Here is a 23497-nt window from a genome sequence, read left to right as displayed (position 1 = left end):
TACCAAAATGCCCATGTAGTGAGTCTATTGGGAATATTACAAAAATTGTCAATTAGCTGATGCCCCTCTACCCCAAGAATACAGCCACACTTCCCATCTTCGGGGGTAAGCTCCATGGCCCACCCTGGCCTCATCCAGAGGGCGCGGAGCTATGATGGCTCTCATGGAAATGGGGTGTTCTGCTTATAGAACATGAAGGAATCAGATTTTCTTCCCCTTTCCCAAGGGCTACTTAGATGTTTAACCCAATAAGAGAAAGGGCTGTAAACTGTTTGGTGACTTCACTCAACTAGGACATATCTAGAATCTGCAGACAGAGTCACTCTGATCTCACTCAGAGTCCTGGTGACATCTGCAGGATCCTTGAAGGCCACCTGAAGAATTGTTCACATGTGCTCACCACACCCATGCTGTGTGTCCTTCCTGCCCAGCTCTGATACACTGAGGGCCTTGGCACCCAGCTTGGAGTCTCCATATCTGCTGCCAATGCCTGTAGGGACTTGAATTGTAATTGGGGGAGGACTTGGTAGGGATTTCCCCATTGCTCTTACAGTAGCTGAACAGCACAGAACAGTTAAGTGGCCAGCACTGTAGTGTCCTCCGTTTGTAAAGAGGTGAACGGAGCAAAGGAGGAGGCTGTGGGGTTAACTTAGCCTGTGGACCTGACCTAGCTCTGCCTAGCTTCCCTCCGTCCACAGGCTAATCCAGAGAAAGGGCTGAGATGTCAGTTAGGTTGCTCTCTCCCTCCAAGTCTCCTCCCCCTTGCCCACCCCACAGACATATACATGCACACGCATATACACACATACATACATGCACATATACACTTGCGCATATACACACATACACAGGCAAGCAGACAGACAGACAGACATATTCACACATATCCCTGGCACCGAGCACAAAGTCAGTGCCTTCACAGCCACAGGGCCAGCTTGCGGCCATGCCATGGGTGGAGGGGACACAGTGCACTCACTCCTTCTGACCCAAGTCCTCACACTTGCCGAGTCACACAATGGCTGCCCCGTCAAGTTCTCTCTGGTGAGGAATTACTCCGGCCACATCCCACTGCCGCCTGCTGTTGCCTCGGACACTCTGGGTTTCCTTTCCAAGCACTCAGTTTAGGTCTCTTGGCAAACACGCACCCTGGCCCTCTCCTTCCCTGGAACTTTCTGTGCGTAGGCTCCAGTTCACGCCACAAGAGGTCCACAACGCTCCCATTTCTTGCCAATTAAGCCTGTTTCTTCCTCTCACTTATTTTGGGGCTGGCTGTGGGAGGCGGGTGTAGTTCAATCAGGCCTAAAAGGTTTTTCCCAGACCAGATCTCTTACATGCAGTATTTTAAACATGCTTGGCTTAATGGCTGGAAATGGATGCAGTTATGAACAGTTTCTAAGCAAGAAGGGCATTTTTTTTACCTGCCCTGAGGAGAGCTGAGAGAACTGGCTGAACTCAAGAGAAAGAAGAAACAACTTAATTTCACCTAGCAAATAACTCTGTCTTATGGGATGAAAAAGAAAAACACTGAAACCCTCATCTTGCCATCTGTGGCCTCCGGCTGGGCAGGTTTAGTGCTGATGTGTGAGGGAAGAGCAGGTCACCAGTTAGGCCGGGGTGCAGGCCAGCCAGGAGGAGGAAGAGTGCCGCGCCTGCTCGGCCTGGGACCAAGAATCTGCGAAGAGTGTCGGGATTAACTAACTACACAGAGAGCTGGCTTGGTGGTCAGAAGGCTCTTTATTTTTTTCCTGGGCTGGTTTATACCCTAGCACCAGAAGAGGGAGGGGGAGCTCAGGAAGAGGCGGTTAGTCTCAAGCCTGGGTTCAGGGCACGGTCACGGAGCTCTTGGAGGGAAATCACATTCTGCTCCAGTAAACATGTTTTGCAACGTCATTGTGGGGTTGTTGGGTTTCTGTCAGGGTCACCTTTTTCCCATGATTCCCTGTTTTTTGTTTTATATGAGGGTTCCCTGTCTTAGGTCACACAGGCTTTCCTGCCCCTGATCTCCTGTCTTAGGTGGGTGGTGTCCCATAGGTTGCCCGTCGTGGGGACCCCTTCATCTCTTGTTGAGCATTTGTAGCCAAACCTCCTGGCTATCGGGAGAACCATGGGTGAGGCTAAGTAGGACTTGTGGAAGGTCCGCTGGACCTTGCATAGTGCAAATAACCCTAGATTAGCCAGAAGTGCTCCCATAATGGCAAAGGACATAGCGCCTCCCCATCGCTGCACCCAGCCCCATAACTGGGTCATGGCATTCCACCACCCCTCGCCTGAGAGCGGAATAACCCTCATCTTATTAATTTCTATGATCTGGTGAGCCAAAACATTGGTAAAATTTACAAAAGAATCATTCCAGGGTCCAGCCAAATATGAATTCAATCTGGACATTCCCATAGAAACATTTTTTACAGAAACCAAACTGAATATGGGAATTTAGGATATTCTGCATGGCCAGGGCCTCGCTGACTCTGCCAGCAAGGTCATTAACAGTCTCTGCATTGGAAGCCGACTGAGCAACCGCAACACCCACAATGGCTGCCGCGGTCACTGAGATGGCAGTAGCGGCAACAACAGCAGCGGTGATCCCGAAATCTCTTCTAGTCCAATACAAGATGATTTCTTCCCGGATATGGTGGTCTTCCACTACCATGGGAGCTAAGAAGGGGATTCGGGTGATCAGGGCATTGGCATTCTCAGGAGGCCAGCAGTTACAAAAATTGTCAATTAGCTGATGCCCCTCTGCCCCAAGAATACAGCCACACTTCCCATCTTCGGGGGTAAGCTCCATGGCCCACCCTGGCCTCATCCAGAGGACACAGGAGCTGGAAGAACAATTGAGAGATTCTCCCCCCCCCCCGTCCCATTCCATGTAACAAAGAAAAAGGGAGATAAGCAAAAAAACATTACTAAAATTAACCTTTAATGATTTCTCCGCTCAGTGACGTCTGGGTTGTCTTGATCAGGGCCAGCGTGAGGAGCGGCGTCAAGGTCCACATGACGGACACACACCGTTCAGGGACCCTGATGGGCTTTTCCCTTCCTGAAGGAAAAACACAAACAGCTCCTCTAACCCTAGCTAACAGGGGAGTGGGTGGCTGCCATTTTCCTGATATCAGGTCTTTCTCTCTAACCCATCCCAGTGATTGAGAGGGTTTGTTTCAATGTCTCTCCATTGCAGACAAATTATTTTTATCTACAGTCAAAAAATTTAAAATGTAAAGTATGGTAGATAGTAGAATTATCTACTATGGTAGAATTAGGGGAAGTCATTTATTCTCCCTTTTTATTTTATAAAAATACTGTTTAAGGGTGGCATGAGTGCATTCCACGATGGCTTGTTCCCGTAGGGTTATGTGGGATGCCAAATGAATGATCAATATGATTTTCCTTGCAGAAGGCCGTGAAACGATGACTAATATATGCGAGGCCATTATCCGTTTTTAAGATATCAGGAACACCCATATAGGCAAAGGTCTACAAACAATGAGAGATGACATCTTTAATCCTTTCTCTGGAATGTAGAGATGCAAAAACCACCTTAGAATATGTATCCACAGAAACATGCATATATTTAAATTTTCCTGCTTGAGGCAGGTGGGTGCATCCATTTGCCAAAGATTGTTAGCCCTTAGGCCCTGGGGATTCACCCCCTTGTTGGGGGAATTATGATAAGGGGCACAATCAGGGCATTGAGAAGTAATCTGAGTGGCAACAGGTGAGGAGCAGCTGGTATGAAACTTAAGGGAGCGTGCATTTAGATGGTACCGCTCACGAAGCTGGCGAGCGTGCCGCTCCTCTGTAAACATGACTATTGGGGGTGGGGTTAAGAATCAGCAAGCTGATTGCCCTGGGCAAGGGGTCCTGGGAAGCCTTATGTGCACGTATGTACCCCACAAATACAGGGTGTATGTGCTGCCAAATGAGATGCTGAAGCTTAACTAGAAGAGAATGAACTGAGAGGTGGGAAGAACATTTGGAGAAGTCTCTAAGGGCTCTACACTATTAGCAACATAAATGCTATCAGTAGAAAAATTAAAAGGTTCTTTGTCAAACAACTGGAAGGCCACTAGGCAAGCAATCAATTCAGCAGCTTGTGAGATACTTGTCCCATGGATAATTGCCTTTGTACTTGGGAAGAAACCGCCACTGCAAAACCCTTAGAGGACCCATCTGTAAATACTGAGTGCACCCCCTTGAAGGGGGCCTCCTTTATAATCTTGGGAAAGATTACAGGGTGCTGCCTAAAAAAGGACAGCAAGGGGCTATTTGGGGAGTGGTTATCAAATTTGTCTCCCGTAGATGTGATAAAAAGTGTCCACCCGTCATGAGAGGTCTGTAAATACTCAACCTCTTCCTTGTCATAGGGGAGAATGATCTTATCAGGAGGCTTTCCAAAGGTTTGGGTGCTAAATTTATGTGCTTTCCATAACAATTGTAACATCAAATCATAATAGCGGACACAACCTTCTTAGGGGAGGCTGACATGTGGATCTACTATAGAGGGCCATTTTGCCAAAAAACTGGAGGAAAGTACAACCACAATAAGGGTTGTTCATAATCTAGGCGCCTAAGATGGGCTTGTTCAATGCTCCTCAATAGCAATTGTATGGCTTCCTTGGCCTTGTTGGGGGAAGTGTGTCACTGAGCGTGGGCTGTGGGGTCTCAGATGCTCAAGCCAGGCCTAGTGTCTTACTGCTGCCTGCGGATCTAGATGAAGAACTCCCAGCTCCCTCTCCAGCACCATGTCTGTCTGCAGGCTGCCATGTCCCACCATGACGACAACGGACTAAACCTCTGAAACTATAAACCAGCCCCAGCTAAATGCTTCCCTTTGTAAGAGCTGCTGTAGTCATGGTGTCTCCTCACAGCGATACAACAGTGACTAGGACACAATCGATTTGCCTTTTGAGACCTCTCTAGATTTCTTTCAGTTCATCTCCTTGTTTAGGGCCCCGCATGCTTTTTTTAAAAAACATTTTTTATTAATTTATTTTTTACATTCCAATCCCAGTTCCCCCTTCCTCCTCTCCTCCCACCCCACCCCTCCCATACTTCCTATCTGCTCCTCAGAGAGGGTAAGGCCTCCCCCTAGGAAGTCGTCTAAGTCATTTAGTTGAGGCAGGACCAAGGCACCTCCCAACCCCCCCCACACACACACCCCTGTGTCTAGGCTGGGAAAGGTATCTCTCTCCATATAGAATGGGCTCATATAGTTTGTGCATTAGTGTTAGATCTTGGACCCACTGCCAGAGGCCTCATATATTGTCCCAGTCACACCATTGCCACCTATATTAAGGGGGTCTGGTTCAGTGTTATGCAGATTCCCCGTTTGTCAGACCTGAGTCAGTGATCTCTCACTAGCTCAGGTCAGCTGATTCTGTGGGTTTCCCCATCATGGTTTTGACTCCTTTGTTCATATTATCACTCCTCCCTCACCTTGATTGTACTCCAGGAGCTCGGCCCATTGGTTAGTTGTGGGTTTCTGCATCTGCTTCCATCAATATCTGGAGGAGGGTTCAAGCTTCTCTGGGTTGTGAATTGTAGGCTGGGTATCTTTTGCTTTATGTCTGGTATTCACTTATGAGTGAGAACATACTATATTTGTCTTTCTGGTTTTGGGTTAACTCACTCAGGATGTTTTTTTCCAGTTCTGTCCATTTGCCTGCAAATTTTAGGATGTCATTGTTTCTTACCACTGTGTAGTACTCCATTGTGTAAATATACTGTATTTTCTTTATTCATTCTTCAGTTGAGGGGCATCTAGGTTGTTTCCAAAATTTGGCTATTACGAATAATGCAGCTATGAACATAGTTGAGCAAATGTCCTTGTGGTGTGACTATGCATCCTTTGGGTATTGCCCAAAAGTGGCATTACAGGGGCTTGAGGTAGGTTAATCTCTACTTTTCTGGGAAACTGCCCATACTGATTTCCACAGTGGCTGTACAAATTTGCATTCCCACCAGCAATGGAGGAGTGTTCCCCTTTCTCCACATCCTCTCCAGCATAGACTGTCATTGGTGTTTTTGATCTCAGCCATTCTGATTGGTGTAAGATGGTGTCTCAGAGTGGTTTTGATTTGCATTTTCCTGATGACTCAGGATGTTGAGCATTTCCTTAAGAGTCTTTCCACCATTTGAGATTGTTCTGTTGAGAATTCTCTATTTAGATCTGTACCCCATTTTTAAACTGGATTATTTGGTATATTGAGTCTAGTTTTTTGAATTCTTTGTATGTTTTGGAGATCAGCCCTCTATCAGACGTGCGGTTGGTGAAGATTTTTTCCCATTCTGTAGGGAGCCGTTTTGTCTTGTTGACCATGTTCTTTGCTTTGCAGAAGCTTCTCAGTTTCAGGAGGTCCCGTTTATTAATTGTTGCTCTCAGTGTCTGTGCTACTGGTGTTCTATTTAGGAAGTGGTCTCCTGTGCCTATGTGTTCAAGAGTATTTCCCACTTTCTCTTCTATGAGGTTCAGTGTGGATGGGTTTATGTTGAGGTCTCTGATCCGCTTTGACTTGAGTTTTGTGCATGGTGATAGATATGGATCTAGTTGCATTCTTCTACATGTTGACAGCCAGTTATACAAGCATCATTTGTTGAATATGCTTTCTTTTTTTTCCATTTTATATTTTTAGCTTCTTTGTCAAAATTTAGGTGTTCTTAGGTGTGTCGGTTGATATCAGGGTCTTCAATTAGATTGCATTGGTCTACCTGTCTGCTTTTATGCCAATACCAAGGTGTTTTCATTTCATTGAAGTCAGGAATGGTGACGCCTCCAGAAGTTCCTTTATTGTACAGGGTTGTTTTGGCTATCCTGTTTTTTTGTTTTTCCATATGAAGTTGAGTATTGTTCTTTCAAGGTCTGTGTATTGTGCTGGGATTTTGATGGGGATTGCATTGAATCTGTACATTACTTTTTGGTAGGTTTGCCAGTTTTACTATGTTGATACTACTTATCCAAGAGCATGGGAGTTCTTTCCATTTTCTGATATCTTCTTTAATGTCTTTCTTTAAAGACTTAAAATTCTTGTCATACAGGTCTTCCATTTGTTTGGTTAAGAGTTACCCCAAGATATTTTATGTTATTTGTGGCTATTATAAAAGGTGATGTTCTCTGATTTTTTTCTCAGCCCTTTTATCTTCTATATATAGGAGGGCTACTTTTTTTTTGTTGTTAATCTTGTCTCCTGCTACATTACTGAAGGTATCAGTTGTAGGAGTTCTCTGGTAGAATTTTTTGGGTCACTTATCTTTAGTATCATACCATTAGCAAATATCGAGAGTTTGACTCTTTTCCAATTTGTAACCCCTTGATCTCCTTTTGTTGTCTTATTGTTCTAGCTAGAACTTCAAGTACTATGGTTGCATAGATATGGAAAGAGTGGACAGCTTTGTCTTGTTCCTGATTTCAGTGGGATTGCTTTGAGTTCCTTTCCATTTAGTTTGATGTTGGCTGTTGGGTTACTGTATATTGCCTTGATTATGTTTAGGTATGTTCCTTGTATCCCTATTCTCTCCAAGACCATTATCATGAAGGTATGTTGAATTTTGTTGAAGGCTTTTTCTGCGTCTAATGAGATGATCTTTTTTTTTTTCTTTCAGTTTGTTTATGTGATGGATTACTTTGATGGATTTTCGTATGCTGAACCATCCCTGCATTTCTGGGATGAATCCTACTTTGGTGAATGATTTTTCTGATGTGTTCTGGAATTTGGTTTGCCAGTATTTTATTGAGTATTTTTGCATCTATGTTCATGAGGGAAATTGGTCTGTAATTCTCTTAGTTGTGTCTTTGTGTGGCTTATCTTTGTAGCCTTGTAAAAAAGAGTTTGGCAACGTTCCTACTGTTTCTATTGTGTGGAATAATTTGAGCAGTATTTGGTATTAGTTCTTCTTTGAACACCTGGTAGAATTCTGCGCTGAAACCATCTGGGCCTGGGCTGTTTTTGGTTGGGAGACTATTGATAGTTAACTGTTTCTATTTCCTTAGGGGTTATAGGTGTATTTGTTTATCTGTTCTTCTTTTAATTTTGGTATGTGGTACTTGTCTAGAAAATTGTCCATCTCCTTACTGTTTTCCAATTTTGTGGAGTACAGGTTTTTGAACTATGACCTGATAATTCTGTGGATTTCCTCAGTGTCTGTTATGCCCTCTCCCTTTTTCTGATTTGTTTGGATTCTGAATTTGGATATTCTCTGTCTTTTGGTTAGTTTCAATAATGGGTTGTCTATTTTGTTGAATTTCTCAAAGAACCAACTCTGTCTCATTGATTCTTTGTATTGTTTTGTTTCTACTTTATTGATTTCAGCCCTCTATTAGACTATTACTTGCCATCTACTACTTCCGGGTGAGTTTGCTTCTTTTTTAACACTTTCAGTTGTTCTGTTAATTCACTAGTGTGGGATTTTTTCCAGCTTCTTTATGTAGGCATTTAGTGTTATTAACTTTTCTCTTAGCACTGCTTTCATTGTGCCCCATAAGTTTGGGTATGTTGTGGAGCCATTTTAACTAAATTTTAGGAAGTCTTTAATTTCTTTATTTCTTCCTTGACCCAGTGGTGGTTCAGTTGATCCCTGTTCAGTTTCCATGTGTTTGCCCCTCATGCTTTTGTGAGGGAAGAAAAACCTCTAAATGGACTCTGGGGACCCTCCACCTCCACCCCTACTCCCAGTGCAGCTCAGCATGAAGGCTGAAAATTCTCCATCCATCCATCTGGGATGCACTCAGTCAGTACCCAGTAGAGGTCACAAGGAACTCAAGAGCCTTACACCCAGCAGTGTGGGCGAACACAAGGTGAGACCTTTGCAGCTGTCAGAGAAGCTTCTGGAAAGCCCATCATATGTACCCCGCAACACATGACGGAGGGCAGGAGAGGGTTGGGTCTTGAAAAGCAGTCTAGAGAAATGACTGAAGAAACAAGACAATGTGGCCAGGAAGACAAACAGTAGATAAGAGACCAGTGTGAGGCAGAATGGAGAGATTTGCTTTTGAAATGTTAACTCTGTGAAGTAGAGTTGTCCTAGTTACCTGCTTGTTTTTGCTTGTCCCTGTGAGATCTGAAGCCACAGAATTAAAAATAATCCTCCTTGTGCATACATCTGGAACAAGTCTCACCGAGCACCGGGGCTGCCCTGGTGCATCCTGTCTGTCAGGGTTGCCCGGACCTGTCAGAGATGCTTAAGAGCCTTGGCTTTGTTTTGCCACACAGGAACACCAAAGATACTAACAATCCTAAACAAATACTTAGGGCCAGGGCCTGTCCACACTGGACTGTGTTAGAGCAGGCCACACACACACATACCCACACAAAGCCTGGGCGGGAGCAGTTTGCTCCCAAGCTTCATGAAGGAATTTATTGATACAAATCCCCGAGGCCTGTGAAGATGGGCAGCATAGTCCACTCTGATACGCAGGTTTGGATCTGTCTCCAAATGGCCAGCAAACCGGTCCTCTGTCCTCACAGCCTTGGCTGCACACCAGAGAGCCCGGCCACCATCAAGGTCCTGCTACTACTTGAGGCCCAGGAAGGCTCCTCATGCTGGCTGCTGCTGTATAGGAAGCTGAAGTCGAGATCAGAGAACTGGGATCTACTGAAGGCTGTCTGTACAAAGTCACTACCTGGCAGTTGTGAGGCTGAGGACCCGAGGGCCATTCTATAGGACAGCAGTGTCTCTCAGAAACTCTGGGGGCATTTCAAGTGCTCGGTGCAGACTGGTCTGATGGATGCTGGCTCGGTGAGCCATGGTGAAATACTGAGGAGTCAGGTTGGGTATACACAAAGCATGTTTCCAGGTTTGATGTGTTTATATAGACTGTGTGTGTATGTATAATACATGTGTGTGTATGTATATACACATAGACATACATGTATATCCAGAGCCCCCAAATGACTTCTGAACTCTTGGTTAATTTTAGTTGTCAACTTAACACAACCTAGAGTCACCTCAGAGAGTCTCACTGAGGGACTGTCTATACTTGCTGGACCTGAGGGAATTGTCTTAAGCCAGCTGAGGAGGGAAGACCGGGGCCACTATGGGTAGTGCCATTTCCTAGGCAGGGCATTCTCTGCTGTTTAGGAGTGGGTAAATCGAGCTAGGCAGTAGCTGCCAAGCAAGCAAGCATTCATTACCCCCCCCCCCGACTGTGGATGTGATATGTGTGTTAATATTTGAAGTCCCTGCCTTGAATTCACCAGCAATTTTAACCTAAAATAGTCACCTTCTCCCCAAAGCTGCTTTCTTCAAGAGTTTTGTCAGGGCCACAGAAACTGCAGAAAACCAGTCTTGATACTGAGGTCAAATTCCCCAACTATAACAATTGGGTTAGCTTTGTGTATTCAGTGGAAATTTTGTTTCCCATCCCCTTACCAACATGAAGTAGTGACTGGTGTGCTGACCTGGCTGACGTGTCAAGATGAAAACAAAGCTGAAAAACGGGTACCAGCCATGGGACGCTTTAAATACTGAGGTCTCCTCATGCACAGCCGAGCAGGCCTGACCACCTCTGGGTGTGTAAGACCTGGTGACTGCAAGAGGAGTGCTCACTTCTGGGTGTCTCCACCCACTCCCTCTGAAGTGCTCTTCCCAAAGTCTTTGTCTGGCTGTGAATCCAGCAGAGGACAAATGTCAGCCCCCCCCCCCCATCCCCATGACGAAAGACACCATGTTTGCACATGACTGAAGAGACCCAGTTTGGGCTTTGGGGAAACTGAAGTTTTGAGAAAGCAGACAGTCAAGACAGAACAAACCTCTCTTTCAAAAGAGAGGTTTAGCTCCACACCCTGCTTCAGGTGGAGGCCATGCTGTGGGACCAGGTGTCACCACTCATACCTAAGTGTCTTTGTGTTACCCACCCCTCTTGCCATTACCATATTGCAAGTTCACTCCAGTCCCAGGGTGGACCTTAAAACTATCTGAAGAAGTATCTTCCATCATAATTTTATTAAACATTTTGAGGCTGGTGGGTGGCATGTTGTTGCTCATTTTAAAACTCATTTAGAAACCTGCTTGCTGTGTGTAAGTTACCTATGCCATGGTAACTTCTGTCAGGATCTAGTCCTTTTTATTTGATTTGTTGACTTCCAGGGTTTCCCTTGCTTTCTCCTTTCTGGCTTTCATTCTACTCGAACATGTAACGTTGCCCCTCAGTTGTAACTGTGGCTCTGCTAGCTTTAATGGTAGCCCTGGAGTATAAAATACTTTGCACAGGAAGCTAGAGAGATGTCCCAGCAGTTAAGAGCCCTCCATGCCCTTCCAGAACGGGCGTCCAGTCCACAGCACCTGTAGTGGACAACTAAAGAGCCACTTGAAATGCCAGTTCCAGGAGACCAAACACCATCTCTGCAGGGACCAGCACCCATGAGCACAAGTCAGCTTTTTCTTGAGGCAGGGCCTCAGGTAGCCCAGGCTGACCCTGAACTCTACCTCCCAAGTGCTGTGCCACAGGCTTGGCTAGCATGGGATATCTGGGTGTGGAGTGGGGAAATGTTTTGGTGGGCACCACCTGTTTGTGCCCCACCTGGAACAGCTGCAGCTATGATTTCCCAGGTGTTTTCACTTCCTTTCTCCATCCTCCTTTTCTGCAGCATAAACCTGTCACTGCTATGTCTGTCACCTCAAGACTGTTGACAGGAACGTCTTTTCTGTTTGTTCAAACTGATGGGTTCCTGCTGTCTTCACTGGCCTTCTATTTCACTTTGGGCCAATCCTGTGGGGTGTCTTTTGGGTGGTTTTTATTTGGTTTTCTTTAGAGTCTGAAATTTATTTACTAATTGTGTGTGTTTTGTGAGAACCACTTGGCTCCTTCTTACATCTTACCTGTTGCTTCTAGAATGTTAAGTGGTTGGCAGGTCAGTCTTGTCATATGAGCTGAAGGCTTGTGTCATTGTCACCCTGTGTTTCACCACTGTGTCGTCTTGTTCGAGACAGGGCCTTACCACAGAGCTCTGGCTAGCATGGAACTTGCTACACAGCCCAGGCTGGCCTTGAAGAGTTTCACCAGCTTGTCTCTTCCAAGTACTGGCATGAAAGGTGTATCCCACCATCTGCAGCCATTATTAACTTACTGTAATCCAAGTTTAGACTAGATGCTTCCATGTTATTTTAAATTCCATCCTGGTCATTCAAAATGTCATGAAGTTTTGTCTGGTTGGAAACCTACTGGCAATACTATGTTTTAGCATCAGAAATTGCTCTGTAGATGCAACCATGAGTTGAGACTCCTGCTTCAGACCTGGGCCAAAAGGTTCCCAAGTGCTGTGTATACATAGTGTGTCCCTGTCCCTGGGCCCAGGCTGGAATGAGACTTAGCGGTCTTTGGTATGCGGTGCTGTCAGAACATACCTTGTCTGCACCGTCGGGTGGGGTAAGGGGAGCCCAGGCACGATGTGCATGGCACTACAGGCTTGTATTCCCGAGCCCCTTCCAGATCAGTGTCACCCCAGGACCTTCTGGCTTTCCAGGTCTTTCATTTTCTGTTGGTTGAGAAGCTGTCTATGCCCCCAACAGTGTCACATCAGAACCCAACACTGTCAGAGCAGAGGAGGGTGTTTCAAATGCAGATTCCAGTTACCAGCTGCTGTCATTGCCACCAAGGGGCCACAGGGAGGACACACCAGAAAGGAAGCTAAGGACAGGAAACCCTGTAAACCCTGGGAGCTTGTGAACTTCCCTTCCCAGCTGTGTCTCCAGCTACCTCCTGGAGTTCCCTATTCACTTCTCTCTGGACTTCAAAGTGGCCACACCCAGCAAAAGCAGGTGCACCACAGCTCGGGGGCTTATGGCCTTCTCCCCATACTGGCCTGCTGTTCCTGACTGGACAGCCTACTTGAGAGCTGGCCAGGCAACTATGCTCAGGGAGATAGAACGGGGGTGGCATGTTGGTTCTCGGTCTCACCCAGCAGCTCTCTGGAACTTTCATAGCTGTAATGTCCAATGCACTCATCCAGTAAGACAACTGCCTAGTTCAGGTGCGCCTCAAATCTCATTGTGTTCAATGAGTCCCTTCAGCTTGCTTTAAGAAAAAGAATGTAGTATTTCTTTATTGAGAATTTCATGCATGTACACAACAGATATGGCCATATGTACCCCACTTGCCTCCAACTTCTCCCATGTCCTCCCAACATGTCCCCTCACCCAACTTTGTCCTGTGCCCGGTGTGAGGTCATCCACTGAGTCATGGGACACCTACCAGTGGGGACACAAAAGAATGACTCTCCCTCCCCCAGCAGCTGCCAGGAAGCACCCTGTAGCCACCCCCCCCCATGCGACCTCAGCTGCTCTGAGTGTGTAAGTGCAGTAGACAGCCCTTCACAGCCCTCCTCCCGACACCCCCCCTTCCGTGTGTCTTTGGAGATGAGGGTGGGACACCGCTGGTGATGTCACTTTCAAATTAGAGCACCTAGTCTCTTTTGGATCAGTTATCTCTTCACCGATGGCCGTATGCTGCAAAAGGCATGGTGCGGTCCTCTGACCAAGGTGACTTCTTGTATCCAGTCCACTTTCAGCTTTCCGCCTGTGCTCATGAGCTACAAAGGGTGTTATCGAAGTCCATTCCCCTGGCGGCCAATTGTGCCTTGTGGGTAAAGGCAGTCATCTCACTGCTGTTTATGGAGTCATTTCCCAGAGGCACTGCCATGCACCGTGTCTGCACACACGAAGTCAGTCCCCTCTGAGGGGCTGGGGAAAGCAGTGACTGGGCCTAGATAAATCTGATGCAGCCTGTAAATTCGTGCTTACTCCAGCCACCAGGGAGCCGCACCTGCCATTTTCAGGCAACCATCTTTATGTGCAATTCCTGTAAGTCAAAGGTCTGCAGGAACCACAGTAAACGGTGGCTGGTCCCTAACACAGCCAGCCACATGTAGCTCAGGACCCACGTTCAGACCTCACTGCCCCTCCCTGAAAAGGAGGGACACTGATCCTGCTCTAGTTGCTACAATCAAGGGAAAGACATGGAACTCTTGAGCAGTGGGGTGACCTGAGGTCAGCATCAGCTTCACTGAGACAGGAGGAAGGCAGCCTTAAATTCACTAACCTCCATGTCACCTGCAACACAGGCTGTATGCCACCTTGCAAAGTGACCATGGGGCACTGTGAGGGTCTGAGTCATCCAACAGGGACAGGTCAGATAAGGGTCGGCTGAACACTGTCTTCTCCTTCCTTGCAGGTCACTTCCAACGGGAAACACCTGGAAAGCCTCAAGAGCACAGGCAGCCTGCTGCAGGTCCTGGAGCGTCTGGCTCCAGCTCACAGGTAGGAGGAGCCAAGTGTGTCACTGCCCGTGGGAGTCAGCAGAGGGAGTCTTGGCCCTTACCACAGCACCAGTGTGCCTCCCTCAGCCCGTCTTTGGGGGGATCGACACCCAGCAGTGACAGTGTGGTGCTGCCCAGGCCTCACTGGACAGTTTGTTGAGAACATCCGAGGAGTGAGGCCTATTCACCAGGGGTTGGCCTGTCAGTCAAGGAGTATGTCATACACACTGGAGGCAAACATGGTATCTCAGTGACAGGGATGACACTTGATAGAAGGATAGAGTGACAGGAACCCAATTTGGAAAGCAGAGCTATGGCTTACAATTCCAGCCATCAGTTCAGTGCTGCAGCCTGGCCAGGATAAGCCTCAGTGACCACAGAGCTCAGGGAGACAGCTGTGGTCCCTGCATCCCCTACCCTGGGGAGGAGCCACCTCTGAAGGGAAGCCCAACTTTCACTGGTATCTATCTGGCATTTCCTGTGGTTTGTTTCAGAAATAGTGTCTAGGATTTGGGGTCCACTTGAAGGAAACTGGCTGAGGCCCTGATGACGCCACACAGCAGTTTACACTCCAGTCCTGTGAGGTTAGGGGACTCCTCATCTGTGGGGACCCATGGTGTGAGGTGTAGGCCAGAACACTGCTCAGTGCTCAGGGTAGCTGGACCACTAAACAGGGAAACCCTTCCTCCTCCCTACCAGCCACACCTGCTGAGCTGTTTGCACTGAGACCAAGGGTAGCTTATTTTTGTGCTGGACTTAAATTTGGATCAAATGTGTCCAAAGGAGGCTTAGTGTTCTTCAAGGCTTATGCCCTCTCAGCCCACACCCAGGATGCAGGCAGCCGTTGTCTTGTCTGTCTGGGGTTTGTTCAGATGTCCCCACCTGCAATGGCTGGTGAGTGGGTGACACTGCTTTGTTGAGATGTAACCCTGCTGGGAGGCTGTCCCTCCATCCATGCCAGCCCCTCTAGGGCTTAGGTGGGCAGCGTGGCCCCCACAGGACTGGACTGGACTCTGCCAGAACAGGCCAAGTTCAAAGGCATTCCACCGTCCCTCAGGACCTTTGATGCACAGAGCAGGGGTGCATGGCCTTGACTGCCGGGGGCAGCCCCTTCCCATCCGTTTATGTGCCAACAGCTTGCCATTTCCTTGTCTTTGAGAGTGCGGTCTAATCTTTCTCTCCAAGGGGCTGCCCAGACCAATTGCTCACAGCCTGGTTTATGTGTATCTCAAACATAACAAAGTTTCTACTTTAAGCTCCTAACTGCCCACTGCTATCTCTAAGCAGTATCCCACAGTTCCTGGTGGACAAGGCCCACAGTGGCCAGGAGCTAGCAGAGTGGGGAGGGTCAGAGTAGGTGTGGAGAGGTTTGGGAAGCAGGGGCTTGGGCCTGGCAGGCAGGCTGGGCTGGCTGTGTCTGTCCAGGCTGTCCCACACAGGCAGACTCAGGTGGTAGGAGGTGCCCAGGGCCTGAGGCATAGCTGAGACACTGGCTCAATTAGGCCTGTGTCGTTAGGGCTTCAAGGGGGCATTTTACCCACACATGCCTGTTAAACATGACCTCTGCTCTTCCACAGCTCGCCTATCGACACTGTCGTGGCTTCCTTGGCCCTAGAACTCCTCCAGGCTGTTGGGCACTAGACAAGGACACACAGTGGTCAGACCCCACATTCTTCCTCTCCACCAGCCTCAAGGGGAGCTAATAAAATCACTGGGCCAGAACGATGCCTCAAGTCCTCTCTGACTGCACAGCTGTCCTCCTTTCCTATGCAGAGGCCAAGCAAGCCTTCCCTCAGGTGAGCCACAGCCCTCTGCAGCAGCTCCTTCCAGGAATTGTAGGGAGGCCTGGGTGAGACCCACACACTGCAAGTTTAGGTTGCAGGCACAAATGCACAACACTGGAGCCTACTACCTGGCTAGAGGGGATGGTGGTGTCGAGGTAGAATTGCTTGTACCACCTGCCCCCTCATCCCTCAGACTCCTCTGATGGGTTCTGAAGGACGAGGGGTGCTGTGTGGGGTGGGCCTGTTTGAGTTGACACTGGAAGGTAGGGTGGGGCCTGGGCGGTTCCAACTAGATGAGCTGGCTGAGGCCTCCAGCACTCTTCGGACCAGGTTTCAGGCCCATTTGCTGCTCCTCTGGGGTGGGGTGTGCACAGACCCGGCCTCTAGCAGCAGGTAGCCCAGGTTAGGCAGGAAGAGAGGATCCCTCTGTAGCAGGGAAGCTGGCCCTACAGTCACCAGCAGCCCTGCTGTGACATGATCTGGGTGGGCTGCCAGCTCCCATCTGGCCTCATGATGAAAACAGCAATGTTGTGCCCGTGCCTACCACCTTTACTCCCAGCAGCCTCCTCAGCCTCTTACCTAGACTCCACGGCATGGCTGGGCTCAAGGTTGATTCCAATGTCCTGAGCATCCCCAAGCAGGACTCCGGTAGGGTGACAGACACAGAAGTTCTAAGTATTTTATACAGCCAGAAGTGGTGTCTGTCACTAGGCTGTTCGCCAAGTGGTCCTGGCTGCATTATGGACTGAGTGGCTGGGCGCTCTAAGGGAGTAGGCGTAGGCCCAGGTCCTATCCCCTCCCTTTGTTCAGTGCTTGAGCTCTGGAATCCTGCAGGGAACTGCTTCAAAGCACTGGGACATTCCTCCTCCTCTCTCCCCTTTTCAGCAACAGGAAGGCTTTAACATTCCAGAACATTGTGTCGGGTGGCTGGCTTACAGGAAAGGGACCTGGCAGTGTGAAGCAGGGCTGCTGTCTTGCCTGGCCACATCCCACCCCCCATTCTGTGATGTGCCTTGCTCCCCCACCCCCACACTTACAAACTGCTGTGGAGACCATGATGTTCATGCTGGCTGGGGAAGAAGAGGGCAAATACAAGAACTCCTTGCCCTCCCTCAAGACAGCAGACATAACTGGCCCTTCCTGAGCTCTAGGATTCTGGTGGCAGCAAGCAGACCAGACCCAGGCTTCTGCCTGCACTTTTCAGTCTCATCCCCTTAACTTCTGCCACCACTAAGCACATCTGTCACAGGTAGGTGGCTGCCCAGGCCCTACCTTCTCTCCCTCCACCAATAGCCCCCAGTTCAAGCCCTTTGCCTTAATCCACAGCCTGGGTGGGAGCAGGTTCCAGCGGAGGTAGCTGTGGTGGTCGGCCTGTAGGCTCACTGACATGTCTAGGCTAACAGTCCAGAACAGAGCTGCTCTGGTGGCTATGACTGTTGAACAAGGTGAGTGTAGGATGTGGGTCTCCCTGCTGGACAGCTCACAAGGATGCCTTTAACCACCTTCCCCAGGCACTGAAAAATAGAGTGTGCACACAAATCTCCCCAATAAGCTCAGGTGGCTTCAGCCTCAGCCTTACCCATGCCAGAAGCAGCGTAAAAAGGGACAGCTAGGGGTCCTGGTGGTGGAAGACAAGGACTGGCTGTTTTAACCAAGAGACAACAAACAGGCCCAGAAACAGATGGCACTGAACCCTGAGCAGCAGGTGCTCACAGAGCTGCCACAGTTCCTGCTGTCACTTGTTTTTTTTGTAGGTGGGCATGTTCAAGACCCCACACACCAAGGCCAGCAGCCACGAGCGCCTTGTTCTCTTTTCTATCAAAACCCCAGCTCCATGATGATGCTGGATTCTCTGCCCTTGAGAATGGTCACATGACATCTCGCTTAGGGGCTGGGTCGCTGTTGTTGGGTGCTTTCCTTCTGACTGCACCTCAATCTCTTAAGAATGTCTGGCCCGCTCCAAATGGACACAGGCAGGTCCTTTGCTCACGTACATCTTTGAGTCTCTCCTTTTGAAAACCCGTGCATGCCCTTCCTAGTGCACTTGTGGGGGCCAGTGCACTGCTTTCTGGGATCAGTTCTTGCCTTGTTACCTTACCCCTACCTGGCATCTCTTCGAGGGCCTCCCTCACAGGGCTGGAATGCTGGCTAACAGGTCTGTGTGAGAAATGTACAATGCCTGCTGATCAGACCCACCACCAGGCCAGCTCTGGCAGGCCACTCGGAAGGCAGCCCACTCTGGTTCTGATTGTGTTCAGATAAACACAAGCATTTAAACATAATTACTGGTTCAAAGGCGTGAAAAGATTGCCCTCTCCAAGTGAGCCACACTCGCAATGATGCTTGATACAAATCCAGGCAGTGCTTCCTTACTGCTCAGTGGGACGGACACTGTCCAAAGGGAGGCTTATTCGGGGTCCAGCTTTAGTGACTGCTCAGTGTAACACAGAGACTACTGCAGGAAGCCTGCTAGGTTCTTAGGCAAGAAGGGTGAGCTAAAACTAATAAATAACCCTTTGGTACTGGCACACATGCACTTCCTTCCTCTGGTGGGATGCTGGAGAAGGAACAAGCACTCCCCCTCCTCGAACCTCAACAACCATCTCGGGACAAACCAAAGTGACACAAGCGAATGAATTAAAAGTTTAATTCTGAACCATTTTTATAACCGTATCTCTTGAAGCATTGTATCACAGCAGGTTACAACAACTTTGGGATAAAAGGCAACTGGTAAACTGTCCAAAACAAGGCTCAAATAACACCTCTTACTGATTTACCCTACCGCACATATCCCCAATAAAGTTTTTGTTCAAAAACATGAAATAGATCCACCTGCTTATTTTAAGCATATTAAAAAGGAAACTAATCGGACCATTTCTATCTGTCTATTTATACAAAAGGCTACACAATGTTACACGTCTCCAGATTACGATTAGCGTGATTATGAATTAGTGTTCTACACCATTACTCAGTTCTCAGAAATCAGGAATCGCTGTAGCAGGTTCACTAGAACATAACACTACAAGACTTAAAACTAACAGTTACTGCAAAAAAATAAGAGCTACTTCAAAGCAAGCAAAGTCAGTACCATTACAGATATTAAAAAAAATAAAAAACAAAAAATAAAAACAAAAGAAAAAAAAAAAAAAAAAAAACAAGCAAGGCTAGGGTTTGATAACGCCATCTTGTGATCCATTCCTGTGCATTCTTCACTGCGTGAGTCACTCCCCAAATCCATTTGTATTGTTACTCCTCGACCAAAAAGGACCAGAACAAAAAGTTTACTTCGACTGTTCCCATAGGAAACTCAGCTTGGTTAGTGTGTCAGGCACTTTCTGAGATACCAGCCCACCCCTCGAGCCCTCTCAGCAACTCTACAGGCCAATCACAATGCAAGTTCAGACAATGCAGCTGTACAGAGAGAAAGGCTGCTATTAATTAATGTTGAGAACAGCAAATGTTACTCGTCTTGAGTGTAACGCTGCAAAAGCTGTGGCAAAAACATCAAAGTGAAAAACTTCCACACATGGACATCTCCTTCCAAGGTATGTATCTGTTTTGTGGCAGATTTACAAACAGGCCTAAAACCATTCCCACCCCACCAAGTCTTTCTGGAGTTCTGTAGGCAGAGTAAAGTACTTCACCCACACTGGCTTTTATAAGCTGCTTACCTAAAGGTCGATTTACAGGTCAGTGTCAAACCAGGCCAGCTGATTGCTGTCACCTGGGGGCAGCCCGTCCATGAGGTCCTGGGCATGCCCCAGGTCTGGCAGCCCATCAACTGGATAATCAGCACCAGGGTGGTGGCCACCCATCTCATGCTCCATCATAGGGTCCATCCCCAAGGCATCCTGGCCGTATCCACCAGAGTGAAAGGAACGGTAGCTGGGATCTGGAAGAGTCAGCGCGCCCAAGACAGGCAAAGGAGAGAGACAGACAGACAGACGGGTTAGCCATGTTTAGGACACCTTGCCAGGAACATGCTTTCTAGTCTCCTCTTCCAAGTAATTACACAACACCAGGCTTTCCAAGAGCTCCAGAGACTACCACACACCTGCAGCAGTTCACTGTGCCTGACTTCCTGCGTGTGGCGCACTCAGCAGACTGAGGCCTACCTGGCAGGCAAACTGCGTATGACCGTGCAGACGAGGAGCCAGAGAGCTCCAACAGTTCCTTGGATAAAGCCTCCAGGATGGGGTGATGGCAGCAGTACCTTATGCTGCTCAAATCTGGGTCCAGAAGGCTCTGATGGACCAGCTATGAACCACCCATCCTAGACCCCTCCCTCTAAGACAAAAGTATGATACTGCAACTTTGGAATTCAGGGACCACCTTCAAGTACAGCTACCACTTCCCCCAGGCCCAGGCTCTCAGACGAGTAGACCAGCTCGTGGATGAAAGCTTTATAACATACCGTCCTGGCGATATCCAAGGGCTTCTCCCTGGGCACCAATGTCCAGGCCAAGATCAGCAGTCTAAATGGGTACAAGACAGAACATAAATTCTCAGAACCACACCTGAGAGTTCATAAACGTAAGATCGCAAGACAAAGAGCTCAAACTGCACACAACACTAAGATATTCGCTCATTTATGCTGAAAGTGTACCTATGCTGCTGCAGAGCTAGAGGCACAGTGGTCAACGCCCGGCAAGCAGGCAGACTGCCCAACACTGAGTGGACAGTGAGAAGTGGCTGGAATAGCAAAGCTGCCATTACCCAGACAAAGGCATCAATGGGAACAGGTTTCAGAATGGGTAGGATGGGAAAGTCAAGGGCTCAGGTCAGGACACGGTAAGACACCTACAAATACCTGCTGAGCAAACAATTACTGTTTGGAACCCAAGACTGCATTCAGCAAGCATCACCCCTGAGACTGTGTACCCCAGCTGGGAACTACAGGGTCTGAAATGTACTTCTAGGGAAGTTACCAGAAACAGTGGTTCAAAGAGTAAGTCTAGGGAGGATGAATTAACAAATTTAAGTAGAAAGTCTCTGAAGCAGACCGTTTAAACCGTCTTGATAAACTAACTGCTCAGCAAACTACCGTCCCCAACCCCTGGAAGACGACTTCCTTCTCCTCTGTTTCTGTGAGCTCTGAGGGAGACAGAGACGGCTGCATAGGAACAAGCCCTGGCTTGCTGAGCAGGCCTCCGTATGCCTACCTCATTCCAAGCCATTGGCTCTGTCCTGAAGAGAGAACTGGTCAGCTCTACTGAAAGCCGTTTCTTGTAATCCTGTGGCTTGTCCTCAGACATCCGGAATAAGACAGCAGCTGCATAAGTTGCTGGGAAATGAAAAGAAAGCAGTCCTTCAGAATTGGCTCAGTACCAGTGCACATGCAGCCAATGGGTTGACTTGACTGGCTCCTCTACTTACCCACGCCTTCGTTCCTGGAGTGAAGTAACTCTGTCAGGGGAGCCGTGGCTCCCTCAGCTTCTATGGCCTCTGCAGCCTCCTTGTCCTGAGCAAGTTCACAAAGGACCCCTGCAGCTACTCTTTGGATATTTTCAATGGGAGAATAAAGCAACTATGGAGAAAACACAGAAACAAGACCCAATCCAATTAAACCCAAAGTAAAGGAAGGACCATATGCCCAAATGTGGCACAACTTGCCCAGTGTGGAGTGTCAGCAGCACCCACTCACTGGGTTGTGTTCCATGTCTGTGTTTGCAGGAGAAGGCTGCTCTGGAATTAATAATTCCTAGAATTCCTCTCAGCCATGAACCTTTCCTTGGTGGGCAGCTGGCTCTAGCCCTCCCTCTTCCTGAGGCTAAGGAAGGCCTTCTTGGTCTCTAATCCTCTCAGTTTTAGGGGCCTAAAGTCAGATGGCTCCCATCTGAAGCCAACACACAACGCACCTGCACAAACAGTGGAATGGTGTTGAGTCCTCGGATTACGATGCGGTTGTGAACATCGCGAGCGAGGATATGCAGGGCCCCGGTACAGCCTTCCACTATCTCCTCCATGCGGACGCCCTCCTAGAGGAGGGAAAGGCATGTAACAAGCTGGCACTGTCTCCCTCCAGTTTGTAGGCTCTGAGCAGTGGTTGCCACCTATTCACATTGTCCCCAAAGGTCCTCACAGCTCACCCAGTGCTCAGGAACCAAGGGATCCTGAATGCTCAGGATCATCAAGGCTCCTGGCAGCAGGCCATCTGTGCTCAGTGGCTTCCATATCTACAGGTTCAACCAACAGTGGACCAAAGGCAGTTGCAGGAAAGCCTGTGCCAAGAGCAGCTGCTGGGTCCATCACTCCCCAGCAACCCATCCTATCGCTTCATGCCCCCTACAGGCTTAGCATGACCTGAGGGCAAACATAAGGACAATGTAAACACCACGAGGACTTCTGCAGATACAAACCTCACAGAGAGACACTCTGGGGGATGGTGAGTGTTCAGCTTTCCTATGCTTCAAATCCCATCGCTGGCTCTCTCACTGCATGGAAGAACACCAACCACTCCGGGGAAGCGGGAAGTGACCGTGGGTCATTCTGATGGTTCTTTCCGTGTGCCCCTCTATTTTTTTACATGCATCTGGTGAAAACTTTACTCAGCTTTATTCCTACTGCTAAAATCCCAATGAGCTGTCAGGAGAATGCCCACTGCTTATCTCCCAAGACTGCTCAGTAGGCACCCTGTGTTAAGTACTATTCACTTCTATTCACTTTCTAATCTAAACTCTTGCTACTTCTATACTCAACATGGTTTCTGTGAGGACAGAAATTTCCTTCTCAGACTGTAGGCAGCACCTTAGCTATGAGGCCATCCTATGGAGAAGGGCCAATAACAAACTAGAGAAAAACAAACCTCCAATATGAGGTTCTAAAACCTGTTGTAGCAGACTTCCTCCCACTTTTCTGATGTGGAGGAAGAATCTGACAGAGTTGGATTCAAGTATGGCTGTGGTGGATTTCTACATAAGTACATGTATTCAAGACCTAATGCCACAATGACACATTATACTACTCCATGTTCCCTCTTTAAGGCTGACCAGTGAAACACCACCAGAGTTTATGTCACCCCTCCCTTCTCTGGAAACCACAGAAACCAGTCAGGGTTTTTATTTCTTTTTCTTCAGAAAGGGGTGAGGTGGGGATACGGGTAGCATTTGTAGATTATGCATGCATTCTCTCCTCTCTCTCTCTCTCTCTCTCTCTCTCTCTCTCTCTCTCTCTCTCTCTCTCTCTCTCTCACACACACACACACACACACACCCCTACAGCCAAGTGTCTGTCACAAAGATTCACCTACCACAAACTGCTGCTGTGTCCCACCCATGGAGGTACGCCGCTGGGTGTCCTGATGGGCTCGAACAAGCAACTGAACTAGTCGTGGAATAGCGCCCTGCTCCCGCAACGGTGCATGATTTGCTGGGCAAAGGGCAAGGTTTCGAATCAATCCAACAGTCGCCTACACAGAGGGAAGAATTAGTATACAACACAACCAAATCACAAGTAGCATTGCGTGCA

The 23497-nt window shown here is 48.2% G+C and overlaps 2 protein-coding genes across 6 annotated transcripts in view; one reads left to right on the top strand and one right to left on the bottom strand.

Annotated features, from left to right (window-relative positions):
• Ulk4 (unc-51 like kinase 4) overlaps window positions 1–15983 on the top strand; it is a 271374-nt gene extending 255391 nt beyond the window's left edge. For all 4 annotated transcript variants that reach the window (XM_027415417.2, XM_027415412.2, XM_027415413.2 and 1 more), the window contains 2 exons: window positions 14162–14247; window positions 15824–15983. In XM_027415417.2, the coding sequence (XP_027271218.1) occupies window positions 14162–14247; window positions 15824–15887 (150 nt within the window). In that variant the 3' untranslated portion in view covers window positions 15888–15983. The remainder of the gene's footprint in view (window positions 1–14161; window positions 14248–15823) is intronic.
• Window positions 15984–18661: 2678 nt separating this feature from the next.
• Ctnnb1 (catenin beta 1) overlaps window positions 18662–23497 on the bottom strand; it is a 28026-nt gene continuing 23190 nt past the window's right edge. The window contains exons 10-16 of one of the 2 annotated variants that reach the window (XM_027415422.2): window positions 23280–23438; window positions 21889–22008; window positions 21407–21557; window positions 21193–21314; window positions 20445–20505; window positions 19702–19922; window positions 18662–19282 (exon numbers count right to left, since the gene is read on the bottom strand). In XM_027415422.2, coding sequence (XP_027271223.1) covers window positions 19714–19922; window positions 20445–20505; window positions 21193–21314; window positions 21407–21557; window positions 21889–22008; window positions 23280–23438 — 822 coding nt within the window. In that variant the 3' untranslated portion in view covers window positions 18662–19282; window positions 19702–19713. Of the gene's footprint in view, window positions 19923–20444; window positions 20506–21192; window positions 21315–21406; window positions 21558–21888; window positions 22009–23279; window positions 23439–23497 lie in introns of both variants that reach the window. The other variant, XM_027415421.2, reaches the window with a different exon arrangement.

Source organism: Cricetulus griseus, chromosome 4, assembly GCF_003668045.3.
Source record: "Cricetulus griseus strain 17A/GY chromosome 4, alternate assembly CriGri-PICRH-1.0, whole genome shotgun sequence".
Lineage (NCBI taxonomy): Eukaryota > Metazoa > Chordata > Mammalia > Rodentia > Cricetidae > Cricetulus > Cricetulus griseus.
This window is presented reverse-complemented; position numbering and strand designations above follow the sequence as displayed.